The sequence below is a fragment of the Branchiostoma lanceolatum genome, chromosome 6, assembly GCF_035083965.1.
Source record: "Branchiostoma lanceolatum isolate klBraLanc5 chromosome 6, klBraLanc5.hap2, whole genome shotgun sequence".
NCBI classification, from domain to species: domain Eukaryota; kingdom Metazoa; phylum Chordata; class Leptocardii; order Amphioxiformes; family Branchiostomatidae; genus Branchiostoma; species Branchiostoma lanceolatum.
In genome coordinates, this window is record NC_089727.1 from 13,624,383 (window position 1) to 13,635,504 (window position 11,122).

At 41.1% G+C, this 11,122-nt stretch overlaps 1 protein-coding gene across 1 annotated transcript; it reads right to left on the reverse strand.

Annotated features, from left to right (window-relative positions):
• Window positions 1-5,817: 5,817 nt before the first annotated feature.
• Window positions 5,818-11,062, reverse strand: LOC136437410 (uridylate-specific endoribonuclease B-like). The gene is made up of 8 exons (XM_066432012.1): window positions 10,746-11,062; window positions 9,744-9,835; window positions 9,144-9,204; window positions 8,659-8,796; window positions 8,210-8,294; window positions 7,562-7,688; window positions 7,098-7,334; window positions 5,818-6,755 (listed from the first exon to the last, which is right to left on the reverse strand). Exons 2-8 carry the CDS (start codon window positions 9,831-9,833, stop codon window positions 6,513-6,515), a joined length of 981 nt encoding a protein of 326 aa, XP_066288109.1. The 5' UTR covers window positions 9,834-9,835; window positions 10,746-11,062; the 3' UTR covers window positions 5,818-6,512.
• Window positions 11,063-11,122: the final 60 nt, after the last annotated feature.

Consider the following 11,122-nt stretch of genomic DNA (forward strand, 5'->3'; position numbering starts at 1 on the left):
CAATTTTCACCCAAAACACACCAATTCATACGCTTTTCAGCCATGCTAGTATCTAATGTCAGTTCGAAGCACATTATGAGAAATCTAAACTCAAACCCAGCCCCTCGAAACCCTTCCGTCACTTTTTTGTCGCGCACTTCTGTGGACCCCGGTCGCGGAAGAACTGGGGTGTGCACCGTTAATATATGCAAATTATGATTTATGTTGTCTATGACTTAAAAGAGTTATCACCTATCAGCATGCGAAGTTTGAGTTGTTTGCGACTTTTCGTTCTCGAGTTACAGGTGGTTGAAAGTTACCGTGTCGGAAGGCTGATTTTGTCCTTCTGGGCCTCGGTACCATTCAAGGCGCATAATAGCAATTGCGTCACAATGGTAGCTTCCACTTGAAGACGATTTTTTCCATAAATTCATGCTTAATGAACAGGTATTGCAGTAGAAAGGCATGTCAGTGTGACGCTCTTGTGATTGAGGAGGCTTTCCTTCTATTTCTGACTAGAATAAACGCTACAAACCGCCTAGAACGTAGTTGACTTCATGACGTCACAATGACTTTCACTTGCCTGTCTTTTCCATTGAGAACAGTGCCGTTTTAAGTTCCGTACTTCTACGGGAAGCAGTTAGAATTTTAATTTTGAGCGTTAACTGATAGAGAATAGACCTAGCCTCATTACCCAAGTGCTTTCGTTGCCAAGATTTCTTTTATTTTGTAGAAAAACGAACTTTAATGATGTATCTTTGGTTAGGATGGCGGTCTGAGCCGCACTTCTAACAGCTATGAACGTATAAACGGGCATCTGCTGAGAAAAGGCTGTACAAATTGGGGTCGGTCTCGGTGCGATAAACAAGCCTAGGGATGTATCTTCTGATTTGTGCGACTTATTTGCCTGAATGTTGTAAACTAGCGCGACAGCGAACTTGACACTGGATTGGGCAGGAAAGTACGAGAATGACGTCATCAAAGGCTTTTTTCACTGAAAAGCGTCTGCTACTTGATGCAGGAGCGACTATTAAACAAACATATGCAATATCCCAGTGCCCCTGTAATAGAGTAATGCAAAAAACAATGTTTTGGTAAATGTTACGTCATCAATGTTCAGGAAACACACTTTGAAGGCTGTTTGGCCGTGTTCTAAGGGGGGGGGGCGTGGGAGGGGGGCAAATCAGCACATTATATGACATTATATAACCATATTAAAACTTGCGAAATCCGAATTTTTTTCGATCAGGTTGGGTCCGGGCTACACAGTTTCCCGGGAAAAATGCAATTTGTTGGCTGTTATGGTCAGTATTTTTTGCAGGACGGGTCCGTTTAAGGGAGCACACCCCAGTTTATTTGGGGTTTCAATTGGAGGCTGCGCACCCTCGAGTCTAGGTACTGTCTCTTCCAGGGAAGTATTCCGAAGTAAATCAACTGTGTATGGGATGAAAGCCTATCCCTTCCGCTATAGGACCAGCTGAGTTCTGTTTCTTCAACCTCTCTAATTTTGGTAAATCAGGAGACAAAAACATAATTTTCACGTCAAAAACGATGGTCAAATTTTGGCACTTTTGCGTAGGATAAAACTCGTAGAAAAAATTTTCTAGGTAGAAACGACTGATGTTGTCAGAAAGAGAAAAACCTAGCGTACAGTCGAGCCAATTATAAAGAAAATTCTAGTACTTAGATTTCTTTAATCATCCACGGCGCGAGGCATGTCAGCATGACCCACAGAACGCAACAAAGGTCAATCTCCGGCCAAGGGACATTTCACCATCAACGCGGATGGATATCCGGAAGTAAGGCTCAGATCGAAACGCAATTTTCACCCAAAACACACCAATTCATACGCTTTTCAGCCATGCTAGTATCTAATGTCAGTTCGAAGCACATTATGAGAAATCTAAACTCAAACCCAGCCCCTCGAAACCCTTCCGTCACTTTTTTGTCGCGCACTTCTGTGGACCCCGGTCGCGGAAGAACTGGGGTGTGCACCGTTAATATATGCAAATTATGATTTATGTTGTCTATGACTTAAAAGAGTTATCACCTATCAGCATGCGAAGTTTGAGTTGTTTGCGACTTTTCGTTCTCGAGTTACAGGTGGTTGAAAGTTACCGTGTCGGAAGGCTGATTTTGTCCTTCTGGGCCTCGGTACCATTCAAGGCGCATAATAGCAATTGCGTCACAATGGTAGCTTCCACTTGAAGACGATTTTTTCCATAAATTCATGCTTAATGAACAGGTATTGCAGTAGAAAGGCATGTCAGTGTGACGCTCTTGTGATTGAGGAGGCTTTCCTTCTATTTCTGACTAGAATAAACGCTACAAACCGCCTAGAACGTAGTTGACTTCATGACGTCACAATGACTTTCACTTGCCTGTCTTTTCCATTGAGAACAGTGCCGTTTTAAGTTCCGTACTTCTACGGGAAGCAGTTAGAATTTTAATTTTGAGCGTTAACTGATAGAGAATAGACCTAGCCTCATTACCCAAGTGCTTTCGTTGCCAAGATTTCTTTTATTTTGTAGAAAAACGAACTTTAATGATGTATCTTTGGTTAGGATGGCGGTCTGAGCCGCACTTCTAACAGCTATGAACGTATAAACGGGCATCTGCTGAGAAAAGGCTGTACAAATTGGGGTCGGTCTCGGTGCGATAAACAAGCCTAGGGATGTATCTTCTGATTTGTGCGACTTATTTGCCTGAATGTTGTAAACTAGCGCGACAGCGAACTTGACACTGGATTGGGCAGGAAAGTACGAGAATGACGTCATCAAAGGCTTTTTTCACTGAAAAGCGTCTGCTACTTGATGCAGGAGCGACTATTAAACAAACATATGCAATATCCCAGTGCCCCTGTAATAGAGTAATGCAAAAAACAATGTTTTGGTAAATGTTACGTCATCAATGTTCAGGAAACACACTTTGAAGGCTGTTTGGCCGTGTTCTAAGGGGGGGGGGGGGCGTGGGAGGGGGGCAAATCAGCACATTATATGACATTATATAACCATATTAAAACTTGCGAAATCCGAATTTTTTTCGATCAGGTTGGGTCCGGGCTACACAGTTTCCCGGGAAAAATGCAATTTGTTGGCTGTTATGGTCAGTATTTTTTGCAGGACGGGTCCGTTTAAGGGAGCACACCCCAGTTTATTTGGGGTTTCAATTGGAGGCTGCGCACCCTCGAGTCTAGGTACTGTCTCTTCCAGGGAAGTATTCCGAAGTAAATCAACTGTGTATGGGATGAAAGCCTATCCCTTCCGCTATAGGACCAGCTGAGTTCTGTTTCTTCAACCTCTCTAATTTTGGTAAATCAGGAGACAAAAACATAATTTTCACGTCAAAAACGATGGTCAAATTTTGGCACTTTTGCGTAGGATAAAACTCGTAGAAAAAATTTTCTAGGTAGAAACGACTGATGTTGTCAGAAAGAGAAAAACCTAGCGTACAGTCGAGCCAATTATAAAGAAAATTCTAGTACTTAGATTTCTTTAATCATCCACGGCGCGAGGCATGTCAGCATGACCCACAGAACGCAACAAAGGTCAATCTCCGGCCAAGGGACATTTCACCATCAACGCGGATGGATATCCGGAAGTAAGGCTCAGATCAAAACGCAATTTTCACCCAAAACACACCAATTCATACGCTTTTCAGCCATGCTAGTATCTAATGTCAGTTCGAAGCACATTATGAGAAATCTAAACTCAAACCCAGCCCCTCGAAACCCTTCCGTCACTTTTTTGTCGCGCACTTCTGTGGACCCCGGTCGCGGAAGAACTGGGGTGTGCACCGTTAATATATGCAAATTATGATTTATGTTGTCTATGACTTAAAAGAGTTATCACCTATCAGCATGCGAAGTTTGAGTTGTTTGCGACTTTTCGTTCTCGAGTTACAGGTGGTTGAAAGTTACCGTGTCGGAAGGCTGATTTTGTCCTTCTGGGCCTCGGTACCATTCAAGGCGCATAATAGCAATTGCGTCACAATGGTAGCTTCCACTTGAAGACGATTTTTTCCATAAATTCATGCTTAATGAACAGGTATTGCAGTAGAAAGGCATGTCAGTGTGACGCTCTTGTGATTGAGGAGGCTTTCCTTCTATTTCTGACTAGAATAAACGCTACAAACCGCCTAGAACGTAGTTGACTTCATGACGTCACAATGACTTTCACTTGCCTGTCTTTTCCATTGAGAACAGTGCCGTTTTAAGTTCCGTACTTCTACGGGAAGCAGTTAGAATTTTAATTTTGAGCGTTAACTGATAGAGAATAGACCTAGCCTCATTACCCAAGTGCTTTCGTTGCCAAGATTTCTTTTATTTTGTAGAAAAACGAACTTTAATGATGTATCTTTGGTTAGGATGGCGGTCTGAGCCGCACTTCTAACAGCTATGAACGTATAAACGGGCATCTGCTGAGAAAAGGCTGTACAAATTGGGGTCGGTCTCGGTGCGATAAACAAGCCTAGGGATGTATCTTCTGATTTGTGCGACTTATTTGCCTGAATGTTGTAAACTAGCGCGACAGCGAACTTGACACTGGATTGGGCAGGAAAGTACGAGAATGACGTCATCAAAGGCTTTTTTCACTGAAAAGCGTCTGCTACTTGATGCAGGAGCGACTATTAAACAAACATATGCAATATCCCAGTGCCCCTGTAATAGAGTAATGCAAAAAACAATGTTTTGGTAAATGTTACGTCATCAATGTTCAGGAAACACACTTTGAAGGCTGTTTGGCCGTGTTCTAAGGGGGGGGGGCGTGGGAGGGGGGCAAATCAGCACATTATATGACATTATATAACCATATTAAAACTTGCGAAATCCGAATTTTTTTCGATCAGGTTGGGTCCGGGCTACACAGTTTCCCGGGAAAAATGCAATTTGTTGGCTGTTATGGTCAGTATTTTTTGCAGGACGGGTCCGTTTAAGGGAGCACACCCCAGTTTATTTGGGGTTTCAATTGGAGGCTGCGCACCCTCGAGTCTAGGTACTGTCTCTTCCAGGGAAGTATTCCGAAGTAAATCAACTGTGTATGGGATGAAAGCCTATCCCTTCCGCTATAGGACCAGCTGAGTTCTGTTTCTTCAACCTCTCTAATTTTGGTAAATCAGGAGACAAAAACATAATTTTCACGTCAAAAACGATGGTCAAATTTTGGCACTTTTGCGTAGGATAAAACTCGTAGAAAAAATTTTCTAGGTAGAAACGACTGATGTTGTCAGAAAGAGAAAAACCTAGCGTACAGTCGAGCCAATTATAAAGAAAATTCTAGTACTTAGATTTCTTTAATCATCCACGGCGCGAGGCATGTCAGCATGACCCACAGAACGCAACAAAGGTCAATCTCCGGCCAAGGGACATTTCACCATCAACGCGGATGGATATCCGGAAGTAAGGCTCAGATCGAAACGCAATTTTCACCCAAAACACACCAATTCATACGCTTTTCAGCCATGCTAGTATCTAATGTCAGTTCGAAGCACATTATGAGAAATCTAAACTCAAACCCAGCCCCTCGAAACCCTTCCGTCACTTTTTTGTCGCGCACTTCTGTGGACCCCGGTCGCGGAAGAACTGGGGTGTGCACCGTTAATGACCTTTTGCATGTATACACTCAAACTCTATAAAAGAATGCATCTCTATCATGTCTTAAGAAGATGTCAACTTTTTAAATGTTATGATTATTAGCAGTGTCCGTAAGGAGCATCATTCATGATCAGAAAGGACGGCTTGTCTTGCAACAGTATGCTGTGATTCCACCTATGGAAAAAAATGAGACTCAGACAAATCATCTCGTTTACTTACTCTTTACTCATAAACCAACTGCTCTATATACTAAAAACGCTGTCTGTATGCAGTATAAACTACAGCAACATTATGTACAGAAAGTATTATCAAAGCGTTCTTGTCTCGCTCTCAACAAAATGAAAACAGCAACTGTTGTCGAAACATCATAGAATTCAACCATTTTCCAATTGCAAAGGTTTCTGCATGCAATACCTTGTCAATGTTAACAACATTAGTCTTGTAAATCTGTGCTTGTGTCAACCACATAAAAATTCAATAAAAAGAGCTATGCGCTTAACGCTATTAACAAAGTAAAACCTCTATAAGTCTTAAATGTACTAAAGACAACAAAAAGTAATACAGACAAAAAGGGAATGATGGCAGGAAAGAGATGCACTGCCATCTAGATTTTGTTGACTGTATTTCATGATGGATTATTGCTGGAACAGTACACCTTGCTGCTGACCTCTACAGCAGAGTAGGGGAGAAAATAAAAGAGGAACAAACAAACAAACAAGAGAGAAAGAAACATGAATAAAAACGCCTCTGTTATTTCACTTCAGAAATGGTACTTAGTGCACATGCTGACCTTGAGGGTTTATTACAGGTCACCTAAGAAAGCCGACGGGATAACAGAGAAAAGGGAGAGAAGTAAATAAACCAGCAGTAAGAAAAGGAAATAGAAAAGAAGGAATCAAATGGAGAAATACAGGTGTACAGCTGTCTGGAGTTGATGACTCTACTCGAGAAACTCGACGATGTCTACGCCGTGATAGTTGGTCCACACATCGACCTTCTCCTCCATCTCAAGGGTACAAAGGACCCAAGAGAAGGGTGTTCCAGGCCACCGTCCATACTGGCCATACGTGTTTGTGTAGTCATTCTCATAGATGTTCTTCAGCTTGTACTTTCCCAGCTCCGGGCCGATGTTCCGCTGATCAAGGTATTCCAGGAAGTCTCTGCCTTCTTCAATTAACACGTCCTAAACAAGTGATAAACAACGGAAAGTTAGACTAAATTCTGTAGGAAAATTTGTCTGTAGAATTATATCAAACTGGAATACCCCTGTTGCAGAGTCAACAAACATTGGCAAACAGCTATCTTAACTGATCGCCAGAAAATTGATTTTAAATCGACAGAGGGTCGCTCATATTTTTCACCTGAAAATCTACCATATCATATATATGCTCAGTGACCTGCAAACATTGATCAGCCATTCCCTAAACACAATAATGATCTTTATTTTTTCAAATCAGAGTGTTTCTTTTTTAATATTCTGGGTGACGACTACCAATACGGTAATCAAACTTCTGGTCTTACTGACCTCAACCTTCGGATAACAGGCAGCAATTTCACCATCCACATCGTAAGTCGCAATTGTGACATTCCAGGGGATTCCAAGGCGGACTCGAGTTTCTTCGTCTCCAGCCAAAAAGCATGTGGTGTAAATGGCCAGCTCAAACTCCGGGCTTGTACCGACGAAGAAGCTCGTTCCCGTTTTGCTCATGTAGCCATTCCAATCAATGTCAATGCCAATGATGTGATCATTACTGACACTGAACTAGAGAACGGAAAAAGGCCAGATGTAGTCACTTTTGCGTCATAATGAAAATATTTTTATCAATTTCAATTCTATTTCAGTGTATTAGACACACACACACACACACACACAATTGTTCTGAAAAATTACACATATAAAAGACAGTTTCTAGAAAACATTTGTACTTCACAAATATATAACAATATGGAGCCTTAAAATGCACTACAAATAAACAAAGGCTACCTCACCTCCCAGCCCTCATAGGTCAGCCGATGATCCCGCTCCTGTTCATACAGACGGACCCAGTTGTGGAAGCCGTACACGTAGTCATGACATGGCTCTCCTACAAACGTGTGCTCAAACGCTGTGGAACATCTGTTTAGATTGAATACAATGTGGCCTGATACTTGAACAAACTATCAGGTTCAGATATCAAAAGAGACATGTACTTCATATCGTATTGTGCAAAAGAATGCCCTAATGTCTGATTGCACAAACGCACACCAATCCATCATCCGAGGTCCTAGATTCAGACACACTTCAATTCAGTTCAGTTTCAGTTCATTTCTTACTTCGATAATTAGATTATTAACTCATACATTGGAAAAGAACATTGGAAGCAGTGGGATCCACAGCATCAAAATGACAGCTGCTTTGATTTGATTAATTTGTTTGGCTGTTTAAAGACATTATCAGCCAGGGCTACTCAACTAGCCGAACTGCTATTACAAAGGGCCCTGGTGACTGAACAATGATATACAATATATAATCCAAGCAGGTACGTATACAAACACATTTATTGCGGCAAGATATAACATTGAGAGCAATGGTTAGTGATGACTACTAAGATTGCTACATTGATAGGAGACAGAACTTGAAAGTTTAAAAGTACTAACCTGCCCGTATTAGGCCTGTAGTAGGGCCCAAACCACAGTGTGTACAGTCTGTTCCTGAAGCCTTTCTGAGAAACAGGCACCACACCTGGGGGCGGTAAAAGGACCACTGGCTATTGTGACATGAAATCTGTAGATAGAGAGAACAGATGAAACACTGCAGGTGGTAGAATTTCAATCCTTCAGTAACATTTTTTATAGAGGAGCGAATCAGTACTGTTAAAATACTAGTACTGTAATTACATTCGTTTAGTAGTTGGTAGATTATTCTTGGAGCCGGAGATGCGATTGTACTGAGTAAGTTGCATATGTACACACATAACAGTATAGGCACACCATTCTGCAATCTGTCATACTAGAAATGAATCAGCACTAACTGAATAGAAATTACAGTTAACCACTCGTTATTTTCAACTGGAAGTATCAGGAACAAAACCTAGTAATGATCGAACCTCCCTGAGCCAGGAATTTGTGTGTCTCTTGCATGACGGGTGTCTCCAAGCAATGGTTCAGGAAAGTCCAAGCTTCAGCTGACTCATGTGGAGCCGTGACATACACGTGATCGTATTTGCGAAACAGGCGTCGAAGAGCTGGGGAGGATGCAGTAACAATGTTATAACAGCAAGGTACATTATGAATTTAAGGTCACAATATCAGCTGTCAAGAAGATGGACTGAGGTTAATTTGGCCAAGGAGTTAATGAAATTCCCTGTTTGTAGGAAGTTGTCCATTATAGTTTTTTTGTGTATGCCACCTCCCAACATTATAATCTTGCATTTCTTCAACGAGAAGAGCATATGCCACTACAAATCCATGTTTTCTAGTTACCACAGGAATATTTACCTCCCCTACCCCTCAAATGAAAAATCTTCCAGCAGTCTTTCCTGGGTAAAGACAAATGTTGTTTTCTCAGAGATTCACTGTCAAAAGTTCTCACCTTTAAAGGTCGGGATGCTCTTCAGATTAGCCTCATCCACAAATGAGAACAGCAAATCATCCTGAAAAAAATATTGATGAAGGTTGGACATCCACGTAATAAGATGCAAATACAAAAGTAACTTGAGCAACAGTTACTGGATAAGTTTATTGTAAATTTTAAACAGTCAAAAACTTTTACAATAAAATCTGTAAAATAGCTGCCTGAAAAATATTAACAAGGAAAGGAACATTTTGGCCAGTACTGAAAAAAAACTTATGTAGATACACATGAGGGCTGTTACTAGTAGATAAAGATTTCTCCAAATGCACTTTCAGTTATTGCAGGAGGCTGAAAGTCCCCAATTGCCTATCTTCATATCTGAACTCATGACAGTTTCTCTTTTGCACCTGCTAGGAATTGGAGCGAGGTGTGATAGTAGTCTCAGCCAGCAGAAGTATAATCAGGGTCTTGAATAGACGGTGTGTTCATTAAAGATTTTGTAGACTAATTTTTCATAAACGAAGATGACTGAAACTTGGTACATTATCATTAGGTATCAAAAAATGACAAATAAGTGTCCTCATCCTCTATGGTAAATTCCTTTTTGTCAAATTTCACCTCCAGGTCTATGTCGTAGTCTCTCCCTCGAACCAGTCTGTTCTTGTCCAGTGACCAAAGTTTTGCACAAAAGTCAGACACAGATACCATTGCTACAAGAAAAAACAAACAGTCAATTGATAAGTCAGCCATATTGATTGACACTATAATATTGCACTAGATTCTAACCTTTACGACTGATGCCTTATGAATGTTTCTCATTGATTATGCAAATAAATTCCCCATTGGCATAGCATGTCCAAAATACGAGATATCAAAATGAGCAGTTATGCTGAAGTCCCGTAACAAGCTGCCAGGCGCCCAAAATCTAATAATTTCCAGGTCTCGTAAAGACCTACCAACATACCAAATATCAAGACAATCCACCTAGGCATTCTCGAGTTATGCTGTTCATCCACACATACATACTAACATGCATACCCACATACAAAAGCTACCCAAAACATGATCTACTTGGTGAAGGTAACTAGAAAAACAAATGCATCCGCCCCTGCGGTGTTGCCAGAAATTCTACTAGCATTCTACAAGCATAACGTTATATGATCTTATATGGCTCCCTATGAAATCAGCAATTGAGTCATCTGAAAGTACTATCAACTACAGCTTCACAAATTCTAGACGAAGTTCCTCTCATATGCATACCATCATAATTTTGACAAAGTACCACGTTCTTCAATATGTTTTACCAAGATTGAAGGAGGTTGAAATAAGAAGCAAGGCTTCATAAACATCACTTGTGGGAATATATTAAGATCTATTAAAGATGTACATAATCACACCAATCTTAAAATGACCCCTTATCAAATGTACTGCACCACTAGCAACTGTATAAACAGGACATTAGTCCACAGAGTCTGAGAGACCACAGAAAATTACTATGAGCGACCCAACGGGAATTCCTACATGTTGATCTTTACGGTGAGTAACGCGTTAGCTACTCAGGCCGAAGCTTCTATTATATAAATCTAGAAAAATGTGATACAATGGAAGACATTACTCAACTGTAGTCTTTAGGCTTCCTCTTGGGTGTCTAGTACAAGCATATGAAAGGATCCTTCTGCAACTTGTTCTTCGGCTTTGTTGACCTTTTCTTTGACAGGCGCTTCCGACCGCTATAATTTTCTCGAGCTCCACGGCCACGACTTTTTTATCTTTTCAAATTACGAACGATAAGGTGGGAACTTAGGTGACTTCTTATCCATCTAAATTCGCTAAATTTGATAAACTCAGGGATATAAGCTGCCGCACAACACACAAAACTTACCTCATGGACACTTTTCTGTCACTAACCACATGGCGGTAACACGATACTCTGAAAACTTTTATGTGGGTACGATAAGCTCTGCTAGGGGGGGGGGGGGTCTTATTCAATTCTACAT